Below are 20,224 nucleotides of genomic sequence, written 5' to 3'. Positions count from 1 at the left end.
TGGAGAGCCACTACCAGTAAGCAATACTGAGCTAGATGGACATAACATTTGACTCTGTACAAAGCAGTTTCATGTATTAAGCTTTCGGTAAAAATGCAGATAGAATTAGCCCATCAGAAGCTCATGAGGCACATTCAAGTCCAATGCAATTGAACCATACAAAGATACAACAGGCAGTCACCTCAGATTAAGTGTGTCCTGGGACACACCTTGGGAAATAACCATTCAGAACGTGAAGGTTTCTCACTCACCAAATGCTGTTCAGAATGAAAAAGAGCTGAATAAAGATACATCCAAAGGGCAAGATGCCACCCATGATGATGCCCGGAAGAGGCTTTGTGAAAAAGGATTGCTCTGGGATTTGCCGAGGAATCTGGTTTGTACGCACTGGGTGTTCAATCGGCTATGGACAGACATTAACAAATCAACAGGAAAAATGTCCCCAAACCAACAGGGCAGCAAGACAAGGAACTAGGCAGGGGAGACGGAAATAACTTAAACTGAGAGAGAAATAACTTAAACTAAGCAAGAATATATTTCTACTTTTGGGAATATTATGTCTGCAGTGTTAATCAAATAATAAATAAAAATAATGAATTTTCATGTATTAACAGTTTATACCACCACTGACACCTAAGGCTAGTTTACAATGATATTGCAGCAGTTTAACACAAGACACTCCGCCCCCCCTAAAAAAAAGTACAATTAAATAGCCGAAACCTCCATTCCTCATGGCACTGCTAGAGGACTGGGCAGACAGGAGGTATACAGCTGACAGAGTCTTCAACCCATTCCTTAGATAGTCCTGTTGCTGTAGCAGCTACCCATTACAGGTAGCAGCAAGCTCAGCAGATCTATCTCCAGGAGCAAGAGTGTTTTGCATTTAAAAACAAATCAAACAAATATATAACTGTATTTCCGACCTACCTTTTCCTTGAATCCAAAGTATGCACCAATAAAAGTTAATGGGACAGATATTCCAAACCACATGCCCAGGATAGCAACCAGTGTGCCAAAAGGGATGGCAGCTGATGAGCCTTTCACCCAAAGGATAAGATTCATGATGAAGAAGTCAGCAAAAACAACTCTGGGGGGGTGAAGAAATAAAAAAACAAAACATGAAAGTACGTTTACAGTTAACAGGGAGCTCTCTATTTACTTTGGTGGCTCTATTTACTTTGGTGCCTCTCTATTTACTTTGGTGGCTCATGGGATCTTTTTGGCAGCCTGAGAACTTTCATGCCAAGAAAATAAGACCCTGATCACCACCATGGAAGATGATTATTGTAGATAACCTCATCACAAGACTGAATTTCCTTTGGTGGCACCACATTAATTTCGCACAAGAATTGTGCTAGAGGTCAGTATGGTTTTAGCTAACAAAAGCTATAGCCATTGCAAGAATATTTAGATCAGTCCGGAAAATATTCTAAATTGGTATAAAACTAAACTAAAAGTAAGCCCTGGTAAGAAGATCAAATATCTCTGGTGCACAACAGGTGATGGCTCTAGGTTAATTTTAACTTTGGAACAGAAAGTCAGGGGTACTTCAATACAATCTGCAAACTCCATTAACATTACAAATGAAGGTCATTTAATATTGATCATCTATCAATATATACCTGATTTGTTTTACTTATCTATCTGGATCTAGATATTAATCTTGCCATTCCTTGAAAAAGGATAGGGAGGCACAAATCTGTTTTTCCTCCACCATTTTATCTTCACAAGCACCCTCTTTAGTGAGTAGGGTGGCCAGGCAGCAAGCGGCTGGCTACGGAGGGTGTCAGCTGTAAGGGCCGGCCCAACAGGGTCCAGACGCTTGCTGGGGGCCGGACACACTCCACCTCCCCGTCGTAAATATTATGAGGAACCATATATATGGATGAACTATACCAAACTTTCACTTCTATTGTTGCAGGGCTGGGTCTAGAAGAAGAGACAAGGATGAGGCCTGCATAGGGCTTTTTCCAGCAGTCAAGCCTTTAAACTTGATTTTGAATTTGGTGCCTGCCATTATACACCATTCTTTTTTCTCTGATGTATTTATTTTGCAGCCACAACCCAAAAGACGCAGCTTTCTTAAATTAAAACATTATTTGTGACCCCTGTGGGGGATGGGGTTCCAGATTCAAGCACACATCAGCCCTCTTTTTCCGCCCTTTCCTATAATTATTTTTTACCCTGAACAAAGGTACTACATTTCCCCTCAGGAAAACTCCAGTTGTGGGAACACTCACTCTTTTTTTCAAGTGTGTTTTGGCAAAGGTGGCACATTTCTCTTCTGGGCTGCTACTACTTCCTGGATGAATTAGGGTTGCCAACTCCAGGCTAAGAAATTCCTGAAGATTTTGGGGAATGGTGCCTAAAGGACAGGGTCTGAGGAGGGGAATGACCTCAGTATAGTACCATAGTGCAGCGGTCCGCAACCTTTCTGTGGCTGCGGATCGCTGCCACGGGGTGGGGGGGAGAGGGCGACCCAGGGCCCCCGGCGCAAACGCGCATGCGAGGACTTGCTACACATGCGCATTTGCGTCCAGCAGGGGAGCAAACGCACACGTATAGCGTGTTATGCTTTTGATTTAACTTTGGCTTCTGAGCAAAGTGTGGGGGGAAGCCCCCAAAATCAAATAAGCTGTAAATAAAAGAGCCAAAAAGTGAACTGAGAATTAAAGTGAGAAAATTCTATGCAGGAGGTAAAAAACCCAAATGAGGTGTGCAGTGAAAGTGACAGGAAAGCATAATGGGTTAGAAAAAACAATTGAAATGCACTGTGAAAGCAAGGGAACCATCAGGGCAAAAATGCCCACAGTCTCCCAGTGCTTTTTTCCCCAGGAAATCCATGGACTAGATTGCCAGTGTTTTAAAAGCTGTATCCTAATCAATATGCACATATAAAGGCCCACCACAGGAAGATGCACATTTCCCCCAAGCATCATCTGTGTACACGCCATTGATTACAAAGAAGCAATAATTTCACTGTAGCAGAACACTGCCTGGCAACTGAAAACATTGACCCCTTCTGAAGCCAACTCTGTGCAGCTGACGCACCTTCTGTTCATTGGATAACAATGCCACACTCACCAGCCTGGGACTCATTACGTAAGTAGTTTTAGAGTCAAATTTACAATGTTGTCAGAAGCAGATCCATTCTATGCAATACTGGACAAAAAAACCCCAACCAATTCTAATAAAACCTTAGAAAGATACCATATCCAACACATTAGCCAAAAAAAATTTGGAAACACCATTCAGATAGCAAATGCTCTCCAATTTCTTATGAGATGAACACTCTATAATATTTCTGAATGGTAGCACTTTGTTTTATTTTAAAGCTGTGCCCAAGAAAGCTATCAAATACATTATTCCTCCAAAAAGAGAAAAAGGAGGGGGTGGGGAATCTACCCACCTTCACATTCTCAAAATCAATCCATAGTACATAATTGCCTTGGGCTGCTTATAGCATTATGCAAATGTACTGAACAAGCATAGCACAATCAAGACATCTGTTCTTATTTTGTCCTCTCCTCCCTCCTCCCTTCCCTGGGCAATGATTCTACTTCTAAGAACTGGAATTTCGCTACTGGAATTTAAGATATCAACATGGAACTTTGTGCCCTACAAAGCTATCTAGATAGCAGCAGGAGTTTAGGGGCCTGAACAAGAAAAAGAGGACACACAAAATTGTAGTCTATTCCCCTTTTAAAGTTTTACATATGCTACAAGTAAGCTACTAAGCCTGTTTTGTGCAGTTTTTGGAAATGGTCACTTATCTCTTCCCTTCTGGCAAGAAGAAGAAAAGGAGAAACCATGGCCTCTTTTTCCAGGAAGACCTTTTCCTCTATTGAATGGAATTTCAGCAATGTGAGGCAGTAAAAAGGGGGCAGGGAGAAAAAGACAAAAGTGATGACAGCATGTTCCTATAGAGGTAGTCCTATGCAGACTTCTCAAGAGCTTGAAATGATCTAAAGCCATTATCAGCTAAAGAATGATTATAAAATTCATAAATAATAATTATAGAAATAAAAAATGACTATGTAAGACTTCCTACAAATCAGTTTCTAAACAGAACAGGATTTTAAAATCTAATGAAAGTGAACAACAATAAATGTAGTCATATGTGGATAGGGATAATTCATAATGTCTTTCTGCAAATCCTGTTTAAAGGGACTCTGGACCCTTTCAATGGGGTTTGCAGGACCAAGAATTAGTTCAGTTTGTAAAGAAGCCTTCTGGTTCAGGATTGGGGGGGTCAACCACAAACCACGAACTGAACTGCATTTTCCCATTTTATGCCCATCCCTATACGTGGCAGTACAGTTTCATGCCCATCCCTATATGAGGAACTACAGTTATAAGCTATATGAACTCATATATGAATAGGACGTGTGCATGCATAAACTGTATCAAAGCCTCCCTACAAAACCGGATGTTATGTTGTAATAAGCAACAAACGCATAAGTGCATATTATACAAATTTCAAGGACAACAACATGGAAAATTACTGCAGCATACCATTGTGAACAAGAGAGGGAGAAGCGAATACTAACCCAGGACACAACAGAGCAGTTAACAACACATTTGTCTTCCATTTTTCACCTCTGAATGCTGATGAATAAGGAAAAGAATATTAATGAACATTTATAATAAATGGAACGTTAGACAGTCTTGATAGCATTACTGCAAACTAGCATAAAATTGATAAATCCATCTGTGACCCTAACCTGACATTATGAATTACCTGTTCAACACAATAACTTGCAATTATACTATAGCAGCTAGTTTCCAGTTGTTAATTCATGACGTAGTGGTTAAGAGAGAGCCCTTATATTACTGCTTGGTCAGAACAGTTTTATCAGTGCCGTGGTGAACCCAAAGTCTCCCAGCTGGTTGGTGTAGTGGTTAGGAGCCAGTTTGGTGTAGTGGTTAGGAGTGTGGACTTCTAATCTGGTGAGTCAGGTTCGATTCTGCACTTCCCCACATGCAGTCAGCTGGGCGACCTTGGGCTAGCCACAACACTGAGAAAATTGCTCTGACTGGGCAGTGATATCAGGGCTCAGCCTCGCCTACCTCACAGGGCGTCTGTTGTGGGGAGACGAAAGGGAAGGCGACTGTAAACCGCTTTGAGACTCCTTCAGGTAGAGAAAAGTAGCATATAAAAAACTTCATGAAACCCTGGTTGAGAAAGTCAGATCTATTATTTCCAAGACAGCACCATTAAACATTTTACAATCCATAAAATCAATTGCCTGCCATTATGAAACTGTAGGATTGAAACGTGTAAGGAACAGCTACTCTTTCCTGCCTATTTGCTGAATGAAGAACTCTGAATAAACCCTGACATCCTTTATTTATAGCAACTAATATTTGCCCTTACATCTGTGTATTTGATCTTCCATAATGAAGAAATTTAACACCTTATCAGACAGTCTGGCCTGGGCCCAGACTATGAGAACATATCCCTCTGTACTTCTAACATACCACATATTGTGCTCCATATTAATATGACCTTTGCAATTCTAACCAGAAGAAGAATGTCTTCTATTAAGAAGCTTTGCACTTAACTTACTTTTGTACATACGAGCAGATACATAGCCTGCAGGAGTCCCCAGCAAGACCCAGAGCACAACTGCACAGGTCATCAAGGCCCCTCTGTTGGCTGGTGAAAGACATCCAAGGCAGGCAAAGACTGAAGCAGTGAAAACAAAGCACAGCAAGATTCAGAAGACTACATTCGCCAACACATTGTTATATTCTTTTCAGTTCATACCTGCCTACATCTCACCTTGCCTACTCTCCTTTTGTCATTTCTCATGTATCAAATTGCAGCATGTAAACTCCACTACCCTACTCACATCTGCCAGTGGTTTTTTCCACACAGAGATGGGCTTGTATGGTTTCCCACAGCTGCTGTAGCAGCCAGTGCAACACAGCAGCAACAACGATTTCTTTGTGGTCAGCTTCCCTGTGGCTTCCCTACCCTAGCAGCCCACAGTCATCCTCCGCCCACCAGAAGGCTTCAAAATATGCAACTGTTATAACATTATCAAGGTCAATCAAGTTATCTGCATTCCTAGCTTTTATTTTTAAGAAAGTAACTCCGCCTTCCATCCTTCCGAGATCGGTAAAATGAGTACCCAGCTTGCTGGGGGGTAAACGGTCATGACTGGGGAAGGCACTGGTAAACCACCCCGTATTGAGTCTGCCATGAAAACGCTAGAGGGCGGCACCCCAAGGGTCAGACATGACTCGGTGCTTGCACAGGGGATACCTTTACCTTTACCTTTTAAAACTCCTAGACCCTTTCATTGTGGAACACCCTGTTGTTATGGGGAAGTGAGAGGCAGAGGGGGCTGCTTCCAAATACTACCTAAGGCAGGACAAACAACTCAGAGGAAGTGGCCAGCATTACATAAACACACATATTCATAGCAGGCACGATGACATTAGATAAGCCCATTTTCACACTTGCCCATGTATTATAGGGAGTTCCAGGGCACATTCAAGTGTTCACACATGGCCAGGCCTGTTGTATCTCACGGTTTACATATGGCTGTCACTCACCCAATGTGATCTATACCCCTCCCATCGCTGTATTGTCATACATAAAAATTATAAATGTCTTTGGGTACAAATCTTTTTGTTTTTTTTTTAAGAGAGAAAGAAAGATAAAGTCCAAGAAAATGGCTGGACATCCTCTTGCCCTGAAACGCTGACAGCATGTAATCCGGGGAGATAAACTCCCTAAAGGATTGGAGACGGCCCCAAGAGTTCACTAGGACTTCCTGGGTAGAAAAAATAAGGTAGGGTTTGCGTACCCCTTCTCTTTTCTGGCAATTGCTTCCACAATTGACCCCTGTCAGGCTCCAGTGATTGCTCTGCAATCCCCTCAGGACACCATATTTAGCCACACCCCAAATCTTGTTGTTTATGCTGTCAAGTTCCAAATACATCATCGGTACTGTATAAATGATAATGTTAGCCAATCCAGTGCTACTTACACAAAGTAATAAATGTCATTATGAAGATCTGCGTCCCCTGGCCCAAGAAGACAGACAGCAGCATGCCCTTCCTGGGAGGCCTGAATACATCTCCATGGACCAGCTTCCACCCAAATTCCTCCTGGGCATCCTCCTACAATCACATCTTTATTAGGCATACATCATGCAGCAGTGAATTAGTACAAGCTAGACGTGAAATTCACTTTCCTAGCATGATTATCTTTCGGTTTTGTTTCTGAAGGGGACTAATTGCATCAGCTTCATTACTCGCTGATTTTACAACTCCCTAATGGACTGCTAGTTGGGGGTGGAGGATACAGATTTATTAAGAAATGCTTATCTAGAGAAGGAGAAACAAACATTAACATACTTAGCTACAGTATGGAACACTAATTGATACTAAACAAAAGACTGTGTTTAATTTAAGCTGTATCACAAGCCCTTAGCACATTTATTTGCCTTTTGTCTTCTACAGCCAGTCAAGCTACTTTCAAATTCAACAAAGAGGTAAAAAAGACACTGTATCACGTCAAAGCCATCAAGTGTCTTCAGTTTTTTTTCACAATAAAGCCAATGTAACAAAATCTGAACATATAAAAAAAAGGGGAAGAGGGTGCTGGGAGGAGTTAGGACACGTTGCCTACTCATTGCTGTCCCAGCGGTCTCATCCCTCAGTGGCCATCTGTCCAACGAACGGCCAATAAGGAGGGATGTCCCGCCCCTGGCCACAACCCCCTCCAACTTCTTCCATATAGAAGAAGTGTCAGTCGGTAAGCAGGAGCTGGGAGGGAGAGCAGGGGGCAGCGATACTAGAGACTATCATAGAGAGTTGCAGACTGAGGTTACGGTGGAGTGGTGCAGGTGTGTACTTCTTGGGCTATGGGCTGTGTCCCTCCTGGACCATGCCCTCCTGGGCTATGGTGCAGGTGTGTCCCTCCTGGCCCATGCCCTTAAAGACTGGACAACTCCCCCCTCCCCCTCTTCCCAGGCCAAACATCGCCTATGATCACCTACCAGAGCAACAGCGATGGCTGCTCAGAAGGTCTAAGGGTTCGTATTGGGCAAAGTAGTCTGTGGATTGTTGCTGCCATCAATTGATTGTACTGGGGGTTTTATGTTGTTTTTGTCTTTTGCACGTAAACTGCCATGAGCTGGCTGTACCGGGAGTGGCGGTCTATAAATACCCTTAGCCATGGTTCCTCTATATAGTTGTGAAACAGTCTTGGGGGTGGAACGTGTCCGGCTGTCCAAGTTGGAATAGAGCCAACTATTGCTGGCTGCACCCTGATTGGCCCTGCCCCTGCATCTCCTGCCCTCCCTCCCTGGACTCTAGCCACCTTCCTCTCAGACATGCCAGAGACAGAGAGAGACACACAGAGCCCTGCCAGACCACAGAGCCCTCATTCCCTCCTATCGCTCCTGCTGCAAAGGAGGCACAAAGAGACAGAGAGAGAGCTGCCCCAAGCTTCTGACAGAGACACAGAGAGCGCCGCCCCTGCTGCAACAGAGGGAGAGAGAGATAGAGAGAGCTACCCCAAACTGCACCCCAGCCCTCCTTTCCTCCTAATTACCTGCTAGGCCTTCTGCTGTGAGGCATACCAGACACACACACACACACACACACACACACACACACACACACACACACAGAGTGGTGTCCCCTGGGTCCTAGCGCCCATTGCATTCCTGCTTGCAATGGGCTTTCTTGCTACTAAATAAATAAAATAAATCACCTATGTGACAAGACAGTTGAGCATGTCCTTCAACCATGGCAGAAAGTTCCAGGCCCACCAATTTATTTACCCTGACATCCTGATCCTATTTGATCGGGGGTTGGGAGGAGAATCAAATTATCTAAACAAGCCATGAAAGCTGAGCTCTTGATTTGTTTCGTATTAACCAAGGCCACTCGTCACCTTGGGGAACCAAGATTTTTGTAAGCCTTTTCATTAGTACCAAATGACAATGAAGCCTGTCTTTTGCAGACTTTTGTTTTAATTAGCTAGGCAAATACTGCCTATTTGGATAAAGTTTTTAAAGCTCTTCACAAAGGCAACCACAAGAACTGTTTGCCATGTAGACCACATGTAGCTTTCCAGCCTGGCAAGAAGAAATAGAAATCTTCACAAAGCAAACATACATTTTTAGAAACGTATTGTATGAAAAACATACATTTTTAGAAACTATTGCATTTTTAGAAACGTATTGCAAGCCTGCCAAGGCTAGCACAGTCTACTGTGAAAGGTGTGATCACTTATCTTACTCCTCTCAGATCAGTATTACCTGCTCAGTCCTAAACAGAAAGCCAATTATCCAGAGTTTCCTTTCCAATATTCCTACAGAGGCAACTATGTACCTTCCTTACTGCTGAAGAAAATTGCTACACTGCTTTCAGTATTCATATACTAAGGATTTCCCTAAATATTAAAGCTCCCCTATTACCTATATGGATCCATTCCCAAAATTCAGGAGTTGCATTACTTACAGAGGAGTCCATTTGGTTGTATCTTGCAATATCTTTATGAAGTGTCCTCAGAAGAATCATGGCCACCATTCCAGATAAAAAGAGAACTATCACAAGAGAATTCATTATACTGGGAAGGAAGAAAAATGTAACATTTTAATACAAGCTTTTTCCACACACTGGTAGATACTGAAGGTACATTTGCAGTATACAGTGCATATAATTAGATGTGCAAATGTACAATAACAGTGGGCTGAACAAGTACCAGGATGTTCTGTTCTAAAAGGGCAAGAGCATTTTATAGAAAATTATTAAGACAACCACTGTGTCCAAGACCTGAAACGCTACAGCACTGTTCTAGATTGCTACTGCTACAAAATTTCATGCGGGTGTATAAAATTAAATTCATGTACTTCCATTAGAAATTAATTCATGCTCATTAAAAATTCAGCAGCAGCGTCCATCACTATCAGCTTCTTACTGCATACTGATCTCAAGACATACAAATATACTTTTAACTTAAAAAGAAAAAAGCAGTCCATATTTACAGACTGTATTTTTAATTAGTGATTAGTGATAAATACCAGCTTCTGACAAAAGACAGAGCTCCAAAGTGAACCACAGGACAGATTTTTTTTTAAGTTGATCAACCAGCACTTCAAATTTTCTGAAATATGATGATAAAAGTAAAATACAGAGATTGCTATTCTTCAGGATACAGACGGCACATTCTTCAGATGAAATACAATACTACAGCTGTTCCCAGGAGAGTCAGTGCTGAAGAGTTACTTCACAGATGCAGATGTAAAAGTTCACTCGCCTGAACAGTTCATGGTCTTTAAGGAACTACGATTCCCCAAATAAAACATGAAGATTCCAATCTTCCTATGCTAGCCTGGAAGCCATTTCTTCTAGAACCAAGCATTTCTTACCTAAACCACTGAATATTGGTATGAGGCATGGATTCCAGGATGTAGTCCCATCTTGAAGCCCATTTAATATTGTTATTTTCCTGCATGGGGAAAAGTAAAATCACTGATGTCACTCCTAAAAAAATATTTACAGAAATCTGACTCTCACTGGCTAAGCCATGTTTGTGTGATTTTGTGACTGACGGACATTACTGCAATTGCTTGTGTCACCTCTTTTCAAAAGACCGAAGATAAATGCCTGTGTCAGAAGTATTGTGCTTGCTATGGCTGGGAAGCCAAAGCAGCTCAGCTTCCTCTTTTTTAAGATATGCAGTTCCTTCTTTGGAAAACACAAGGGGAGCGATGACACCGTCCCGCGGCAACCCTTAAAGTCCCCCCATCCCACTGGAGCAGAATTTCAAGCTACTTTGGGAGGGAGGAGACAAGCTGCGTGCCTGTAGATGGAATTTAGATGGTATCGAAATCAGTATGTGAATCCTCAATTTCAACAGGCATTGTACGAGCCCACAATCTGTAACCACTCGGTGAGCGGTATCATATTTGGTTACGGGCCTTCCGATTGGGCCCTCTCCAAGGCAGGCCAGAGTTCTAGCCAATCGGATGACGGCCCGATTGGGCCCACACCAGGACAGGCCAGAGTTCTAGCCAAACCACCCCCACCCGCGGAGCCTAAGGGCTAAGTGAGCGGTTGGCCCAATCATTGGAAAGTTTGTATAAAACATGCAATCTCCCAAACGTCATAGTTCAACTGATATTTACATAGTACATTAATGACAGCACATCCTAAAACGTTTGGTTTAAACTCATACAGGTGTATTAAAATGACAGCAAACATCAGTTCAAACTGAAATTCAACATCTGTCATGTATGAATGCAGCAGATGGTAGCATTAGTTGTATAGCAATCACATTTACAGAAGAAAAAATATCAAATGTGTGTAGGAGGGTACCCTACCTTAATTTACTGGGCTTTGGTTGCTCAATACACTCCCAGCTCTACCGAAGAACGTATCTGCTTCACAATAAGCTAAAATCTAAAAAATCACAGCTGCAAGCATAGTACTTTCTTATACTTACTACAAATTTCACAGAGTAAGTGTAGATCAGATCCAGCTTTTCAGAGAACACTGCAGGAATTTCCATTGGGAGGCCATTGCAGGTTGGGTCATTTTTTTCCGTATGTTTATAACTGCAAAGATCATTGTTTTTAACCACACTTATTGGATAGTACAAATATTGTAAAGGAGACATTTATTTAGCACAAGAGTTTATTTATTTCAGACTAGCAGTAACGCCCGTTGCATTCTGTAATACAACGGGCGCTAGCTCATGGTTTGGTGTGGGTTTAGTGACTCAGTTGGCAACCCTAAGGAGAGGTCTCTCTGTGCATAGCAGTCTTGACCCAAGTCAGGTTTATGCACACCTACATAGTGTGGAATTGCAGAACATGAACCCACACCACTCTGTCAACCTCACCTCCTCTCTGCAATGTTTTCTTGACCTAAAATAGGTCAGTGGGTGCTAGGTGGCTGCAGGGGCATTACACACTTTTGATGCCCCACTTCCAAACCTCAATGAATATTTCCAGACCAGGGACAGCCAACCTCCAGGTGGGGCCTGAAGATCTCCTGAAATGGCTGCTCATCTCCAAACTATAAAGGTCAGCTCTCCAGGCAAAAATGGCTGCATTGGAGGGGTGACTATGTAACATTGTATCCCACTGAGGTTTACGGATGCCAGCCTCCAGGTGGGGCCTGAGAATTCCCTGGAAGTACAGCTCATCTCCAGGAAATTAGGCTGAAGGGAAAGCTCCCCCCGCCCCTCACATGCTTCCCTTCAAAGAAAGGCACATGGCAATAGACACCCCTAGCACAGTCTGTTGCTTGGCTGGTGATGTCTGCCCTTCTAAAGCCTGAGGCCTGCTGCTGGCAACTGCAGTCCCCATTCTTGTCAGCAATACCCATTGTTAAAGTCAGGCAGGCAGGGAAGGCACAGGAGCCCCAAGGCAGGCAGTGTGTGTGTGTGTGTGGGGGGGTGCTGCTGCTGACTTCTCTCACTCTCTCTGTCTCTCACGCACACACACATTCGTAGCATACCGGTGCAGGCAGTTCCTTGCCCCCCCCCAAGGGCTTAAGGTCTGTGCCAGCCTGGCCAAGCCTCTGAGGCATGGCCAGGCTGGGGCAGGCAGGTTCCTCTGCCTGCTGTCCTTAGGAAGCTCCCAGAAGCCCACCTCCACCTTCAGCAACATCCAACAGCGAAATAAATGTAAGTGGCATCGCTGGGTTTGTGGAGGACGGGCCTGAGTGGAGCTGGCCTTCTGATTGGCTTCCAGGGACAGAAAGTAAAGTCTGGACAGCCTGGACAGGCCCTGGACAATCTCCGCCCAGGAGGCTGTTTCTAAAATATAAGATAATCAAAGTGTTAAGGATATTTACACACTGTCCTTCCTGATGGGAACCTAAAGCAGTTTTAATCATTCTCCATTTTATCCTCACAACCACCACCTTCTGAGGTACATTAAACTGACACTGTGTGGCTGGCTCAAAGGCTTCCATGGCACAGTGGGGAGTTGAGCTTGGGTCGTTAGTATCTTGATGCAGAACACAGATAAGCTTCCAATTTTCTGTCTGATTTGTGAAGCCTTCTCTGATGCACCTTAGACCAGGTCTCGCTGCTAATGTTTTTTTCACAACTTGGGCAGCTGCCATGGAAAGCAATAGCCCAGGGTCAAGCTCAATGACCAGAAGAGGGACAGACTAAGAATTTTAGTTCTGAAGCATCTTCTACCAGCAAAACCTTTAATTTTTACAGGGTGCTTCAGAGCCACCTAATGGAGGGATAAAAAAGCGCAGCAGTAATGGAAGATGCAATGCCTCTACGTCAATTTCAAGTAATTCAGACCATTCAACTGCATGTTATGTACACCTCTACTCAAACAGCAACAAAATGTCAGCAATGCTTCAGCTCAGCCACTTCTGAATGGCATAAAAATAATATTTTATCTCCCAGGAAAAACAAACAATGGGGAGTAAGCAGAACAAAGTTTGAGTCAGTTTCATCTTTAAGGCCAACAGGGGTTTATTCAAGGTATTATCTTTTGTGGAAGTCACCAATCCATACATATAAGTAGAGGGTGAGCCATTAATTAGTTTACAACATAATGATGATGTCCAACAGGTCTGTGCCAGCCTGGCCAAGCCTCTGAGCTTGGCTTCCTTCCTTCCTTTCCTTCCTTCCTTCCTTCCTTCCCCTTCCCTTTTTCCTTCTTTCTTGTCATTCTTTCTGTTTCTCTGTCTACCCCCTCCACTACCCCGCTAGCGCCCGCTGCATTCCGCTGACTGCAGTGGGCTTTTTTACTAGTAAATGATAACGTGCAAAGCCCCGTGAACACAATGAATAGCCAAAACCAAATTCAATTGCAATATAGTCAGTCCCTGCAAAGTGCTTCACTGTGAGGAGGCTAGTTACCTTCTGGGTTCCAGTCTTGCTGCAACTAGTCGAGCTCCAGGCCAGTTCTCATCCTTTCCACTATGATACATTATAATAATATCAACATGGTTGAAGAGGTAGAATGTATTCTTCTTGTTAAAGTCAGCCTTCAAGAGATATTAAAAATTGGTTTTTACATTATTGTCCTGACAGTTGTAGTAGCATAGCATTAATTATAGCACACAAAGAGAGAGAAAAAATGAGCACAATCCAAGTATGCTAAAAATTTGGAATTCGTTTGTAAAAAACACATACTGCATAAATCCCCATTCAGTTTTCCCAGAAGAGGTAGTCAAGAGGAGAAATGTTTATCAACAAGATCATGCTTTGTCTATGGATCCACATCTCTTTGTTGTTGTTAAGTGCGAAGTCGTGTCTGACCCATCGCGACCCCATGGACAATGATCCTCCAGTCCTTCCTGTCCTCTACCATTCCTCAAAGTCCATTTAAGTTTGCACCAACTGCTTCAGTGACTCCATCCAGCCACCTCATTCTCTGTCGTCCCCTTCTTCTTTTGCCCTCAATCGCTCCCAGCATTAGGCTCTTCTACAGGGAGTCCCACCCCACCCGCACTGTGGCGCTGGCTGCTTCGAGTGCGAATGGCTGCTTTGGACGCCAAAGCACCCAACCCTACATGTTACATTTCACATGATTTTAGTGTTAGTGATTTTACAATGGGTGGCAGGAAAAGCAAAAGCATTTCCCTGATGGTGGCAGGAGGGTTCCCACTGGCTGAGCCCACCCTCCTGCCTTTATTCCCTGGACCAGCAGAAGAAATGCCTGGGGCAGAAATTATGTCCCACAACATGAGGTATCAGAGAGTCAGGAACATTCTGTGAGTACTTACCATGGAATTTTGGGGGACTATCAGAGCATTGTCCAGATGTAACGTTATACATAATGGAAAATCATTTTCACCCTTTGCACCAGCCTCAACGGTGCCACTGATAGACAACAACCTGCCATCCCTAGTTATGAAATATCCTGGCACACGGAAACAACATTTAAAATCCGATCCTGCTCCTACCAGCTCTTTTCCCCCAGAGTTTTCTAATGTTCCAAAATCCTAAGTGGGTAGGTTTGGCCTCCCTTTTTATTCTTTGATTCTCAGCTGATCTCAACATTCAGCTCCATCTGAAAAAATTTTATCAGGCCAATGTTGGAGAGCTTTTTTCTCCTTTTGGTTAGTTTGTAAAAATTTTATTTTTCTGCACACCCGGGGAGTGCCCTGGGACGCCTACCTGTCTCCAGTCGTGCTGTTTTCATCATCCCCACAGGGGACACAGCCAATATACTATTCAATGCAGGTTTGCTATGTAAAGATGTAATGATAAAGGATTGTCTATAAAGCTTCTTAAAAATTCAAAATGGTTTGTGACCAATTACTGGTAATATAACAACAGACTGTTTGATTGTGTTTTTATTTTAATTTTACCTACCAAATCAGAGAGTACTTCTCCTGCATGAATACCTATCAAGCCAAAATAGTGGATGCACAGTGATCCCCAACCTTTTTATCACCGGGGACCGGTCAACGCGTGACAATTTTACTGAGGCCCGAGGGGGGCGGGGTAGTCTTTTGCTGAGGGACATTGCCGCTGCCACCTGAGCCCCTGCTCCACTTGCTTTCCCACTGGTGCCCCTGATTTCCCGCCGCCTACTGGAGGGCACTGCCAGCAGCAGCTGCGCAATGCCACACTGAGGGGGAGCCCCAGCCATGGCGGCCACTGGAGAACACCAAAGGTGAGCCAGCGACAGAGTGGTGAGGCAGCAGCTGGGGAGGAGGATGAGGAGGAGCCGCAGCCCAGTACCCACTGATCCACGAACCAGTACCGTTTTCCGGACCAGGGGTTGGGGACCACTGCTTTAGATGACCAAAGTCTGCAGAAAAGTATATGTGGCCCTTGTATTTTACACTGAGCATGCTTACTAAGGACCAAGTCCCATTGAACTCAATGAGATTTACTACAGCACAAACATGTTTAGTATCAACCTGCATGATATATGAGTTGTATTTTACCACCCCCTCAAAAAAAAATCTTTTCTAAATTGTTCTGGTGATACTTCAAGATTTACCAATAAGACAGGATTCTGAAGAAAACTGGAAGTTGGCATGTGAAGACTTATTCAACAACAATAGAGATACACTGAACACTTACACTCATAACACAGGCATCTTTAACCCGGCCATCTGCAGTTACAAAACATCCAATAGGAAATCCTGGATTACAATATTTCTGTCCATCTTCTACATCATAACACCACGTTACTGGCATATTATCGATTATCCTAAGCAAAAAAATTAAGGAAATTATTCTACTGTTAGAATGGAAGCTTTACTTAAAACATTCAAGAACAGAACACTCATTTACATTCATTCATACCTTTTATTTATAGCCCACCACTCCCATACAAGATGGCTCGTCGCAGGTAACAGATATAAAACCCCAGAATAAAATTCCCTTAGAAATAAACAATTAACAACCAGTTATGTCTGCCTATCCTGATGGCAGTATTATCTCCCCTCCCCTTCCTGCTCGACAGACTGCACTGCACCTCAGGGGCTAGTGAAGAGCAACCTGATAAGCTTGTTGGCTCAGGGATGGGCTCTGGATCTTACTTGCCCTGGAAGAAATGAGCAGGGGAACTGTCATAAGAATATAGTTAGACTTCCGAATTATTATTCTTGTTTCGAGAGATCTGACATATCAGAGAAAGTGTTAACTCACCAATGGTGCTGGTAATTCAACTGCATTCCTTTCTTCAAAAATGCCAACTTACTCACATCTTCAGCATTCTCTGGGTTGTAAGATTTCACACAGACTTTCTTGCATGTTTCTTGTCTATTAAAGGTAAACTGTAATAAAAACAGGTTTTTTTCAAATTTTTCACTCCATGTAGCTGAAAATACTTTCATTCAAAACTGTATTTTTATAATAATTGCTTGTATGATGAACAAGGAATTTTTTTATATTTTATGTTAGAATATATAAAAGCTGACATTTCACATCTTGCCTGTAAATTATGTGCAGTTTTATTTTCTGTCCAGTGCTCTTTATAAGAAATTAGTGCCTCAATCATATAAACACCCCCAGTCTATGGGGTACTACATTAGAGGTGAATAACATGCAGCCATGAGAGACAATTAGTGTATGTGGTGTTAATCTAGTATGCACAGGCTTCTGCTGGAAGCGAATTTATATTTTCAAAAAAGGGTTTCTACCTCTCATTGACAGTTTATGCACTGGAGGTTTCATGCCAGGCTGCAGGCTGGAGTTTAAGTCGTGGCAGGTTGCCCCACCTCTTCCTGAACCCACATGGAGGAGCATTTGGCCTGGTGTGCCCTCACCCGCCCCCAATTTGTGCTCTTGCATGGGATCTGAGGCAGTGAAGTTCCCAGTGCATAAACGGTCATTGACAAGCATGTGTGCTATAAAGCAGCATGGCAGACTATTCTGTTCAACATGCTGGGTTAGTTTGCCATGGAAACTTTGTGGTGTCTGGCCAATCCCAACCCTCACCCCGCTCCAACACATTTTATCTGCCAGCACTCCAGTATCTCGGAGCAGGTTTCTGGCACTCAGACCTAAAAAGGTCTAGTTCATTACTTTGTTGCATACAGTGGCCAGCCAGAGACTTTGGGAAATTCATGGGGAAAACTGGAGCAATAGAAGCTTTGCAAATGTCATCAATAAATATACTTGATTCTGAGCCATCTCTTGAACTTCTCACCTATAAATAAACTAACAGTGATCTTTCACCATTCCAGAAGACCAGAGGAAGTTTCTATTAATAATTTCTCATTTTTTGCCATTTATTACCCAAGAGCAACACAACAACACAACTTGCGTGCAAATGGGGCAATACTTCTGTTTACAGTACACAACATTTTGCTGAAGTGCTTGAGTCTGAATGAGCCCAACATGCTTCAGTATTTGGAGGAAGGCCTCACAGAACAGCAGAAATGCAAGTGACTAACACAAGAATCAATAGGATATAACAACATACAGCAAGACTTAACACCACAACAGGTCATCCAAAAAGTGTCTAAACGCTGCAATAACCTTGTAGGGTGATGAAGCTATTCTTTCTCCAAACAACACTTGTCCCAAGTTTTCTGAAGGCCTTTTTTCAGTTGCATCTTGACAAAAGTCAAAACTAAGGAGGGGAAAAGAACTGGTTTTAATTTAGAGTTATGCTTTTATCCAGTCTAAACTATTATTATTATTACTAAATTATCTGTCGGAAACTACTAATTCTTCATGACATGCTGTAACTATGTATACCATTTCACAAATACATTGCACTTCAGTTAACAGCTTTTAGAATTCTTTCAGGCTGCACAATCTGAAAGCTTCTCAGATAGTTTACCCCTCCAAAATCTAAGCACTTTAAAAATTGGGCTATGTATACTCACGCATCATATTCATATGGTAGGACTGATTCTACAGAGTCCAGACGGTTCACAAATAGCTCAATTTGTGACTAGAAGAGTAGAAAAATCTGTTATAACAACTTGCATTTAATGATAGATTTTTTAAAAAAACAATTAAATTTGAACAATTATGCATAGTGAAAAATGTGATCCTAATTATTCAGATGTGATCCTAATTATTCTAAACAAGCTTACTAAAGAGCCAATGTGGCACGTGACTAGAGAGCTGGACTCAGGTTCAAATCCCCACTCTGCTGGAAACTCATTGAGTATCCTTGGGCCAGTCAGTCATTCTCTCTTAGCCTAGCCTACCTCACAAGGTTGTTATGAGAATACAAAGGAAGAGGGGAAAGAACCATGTACACTGCCCTGAGTTCTCAGAGGAAAAGGAGAACAACAAAAATGTACTAAATAATTTGAAGCCATAACCACATTGAAATTAATGGAACTGACAGTGAGCAAACATAATTTCACTGAGTTTTAAAGAGGCTTATTTGCAGGTTCATGACCAGTGTTCCCCCTAAACTGGGTAGGTGAGCAGTTGCTCATTAACACAGGAAGCCCCACTCAGCAACCACCATCTGCAGCCAGACAGGGCCGTGCACTGCCCATTGCCCATTTTAAAATTACAGCAGTTATAGTCTGCTCAGGATGTGAACTGCTCTGCTCAGTAGGGGGGGAAATTAGAGGGAACATTGTCCATGACCCATAAAGACACCAGTTCATATGCTCTCATTATAGCAAGTCACTCACCAGTGTTCCTCTTTTACAGAAAGACAACCGAGGCAGAGAGATAGCCACTTGCCCAAGACCACCACAGCAGGCCCAAGGGTGAGCAGGATTTGAAACCAGGTTTCCTGAGCACAAGTCCAATACCCTAGCCAAAAGACCTCACTGGCTCTCATCTAGTGACAACAGAAAGAAAAAAACAGCAGGTTTGCTGTGAATCTGAAATCAACCCTATGGATCCAAATTCAACTCCAGGATATAGTCTGTTGATTTATCATTATCTCACACCTTTTATTTCAGTTTATGATATTTTTTCCTATGTATTTAAGCTGCTTTGGTTCCTCATTGGAGGGGAAAGCGGGAAAAGAAATGCCTAAATAACTAGATAAGGCAACTATTTTTCATAGCACCAACCCAACTAATTACTTCAGTTCAGTTTCTCTAGTAAAAATTTCAACTTCACACAACCTTATTTTATGTCAAGCCATCCTAGCGAATGTCAAATTGTATAGCAAAGGATGGGGGTCTTACCTAAAACTGGCTCTTTTATAAAGAGAACCAGTAAGAAAGTCCATTGCAAACAGGAATGCAATGGGCGCTAGGACTCAGGGGGACACCGGGAGGTGCAGATCTCTCTCTCTCTCCCCCTCTGCCTCTCACTGTGTCTTGGTTTGCCTTGCAGCAGGAGGCATAGCAGGTAATTAGAGCTTGTTCTTAGGAGGGAAGCAGGGCTGGTGTGAAGTTTGGGGCAGGTCTCTCTTTCTGGTGCAGCAGGGACGACTCTCTCTGTGTTTCTGTCAGCAGCTTGGGGCAGGTCTCTCTGTGTCTCTCTGCCTCCCTCGCAGCAGGAGCGATAGGAGGGAATGAGGGCTCGTGTTTGGTCTGGCAGGGCTCTATGTGTCTCTCTCTGTCTCTGGAGCGTCTGAGATGAACGTGGCTAGCGTCCAGGGAGGGAGGGCGAGAGCTGTAGGGGCAGGGCCAATCCCTAATTGGCCCTATTACAACTTGGACAGCCAGACACGTTCCACCCCCCAGGCTGTTTCACAAATATATAGAGGAACCATGGAAGAGGAACCATGGATGATTATATAGAGAAACCATGGATAAGGATAGGATTTTTCTGTAGTTCCTTAATTTAGATCCCCATCTGTCTTCCCAACAGGGATCCAAAGTG

The 20,224-nt window shown here is 43.1% G+C and overlaps 1 protein-coding gene across 1 annotated transcript in view; it reads right to left on the bottom strand.

The window, feature by feature from the left end:
- LOC143823168 (transmembrane 9 superfamily member 2-like) overlaps positions 1–20,224 on the bottom strand; it is a 32,580-nt gene that overhangs the window by 10,487 nt on the left and 1,869 nt on the right. The window contains exons 2-14 of the mRNA XM_077309172.1: positions 18,304–18,371; positions 17,951–18,044; positions 16,616–16,743; positions 16,046–16,175; positions 13,865–13,992; positions 11,474–11,585; positions 10,398–10,477; positions 9,487–9,595; positions 7,002–7,134; positions 5,570–5,689; positions 4,551–4,608; positions 928–1,087; positions 252–403 (exon numbers count right to left, since the gene is read on the bottom strand). Coding sequence (XP_077165287.1) covers positions 252–403; positions 928–1,087; positions 4,551–4,608; positions 5,570–5,689; positions 7,002–7,134; positions 9,487–9,595; positions 10,398–10,477; positions 11,474–11,585; positions 13,865–13,992; positions 16,046–16,175; positions 16,616–16,743; positions 17,951–18,044; positions 18,304–18,371 — 1,472 coding nt within the window. The remainder of the gene's footprint in view (positions 1–251; positions 404–927; positions 1,088–4,550; positions 4,609–5,569; positions 5,690–7,001; positions 7,135–9,486; positions 9,596–10,397; positions 10,478–11,473; positions 11,586–13,864; positions 13,993–16,045; positions 16,176–16,615; positions 16,744–17,950; positions 18,045–18,303; positions 18,372–20,224) is intronic.

This window comes from Paroedura picta, chromosome 13 (assembly GCF_049243985.1).
Source record: "Paroedura picta isolate Pp20150507F chromosome 13, Ppicta_v3.0, whole genome shotgun sequence".
NCBI classification, from domain to species: domain Eukaryota; kingdom Metazoa; phylum Chordata; class Lepidosauria; order Squamata; family Gekkonidae; genus Paroedura; species Paroedura picta.
The sequence above is the reverse complement of the archived record's forward strand: the minus strand, read 5'-3'. Positions and strand labels throughout refer to the sequence as shown.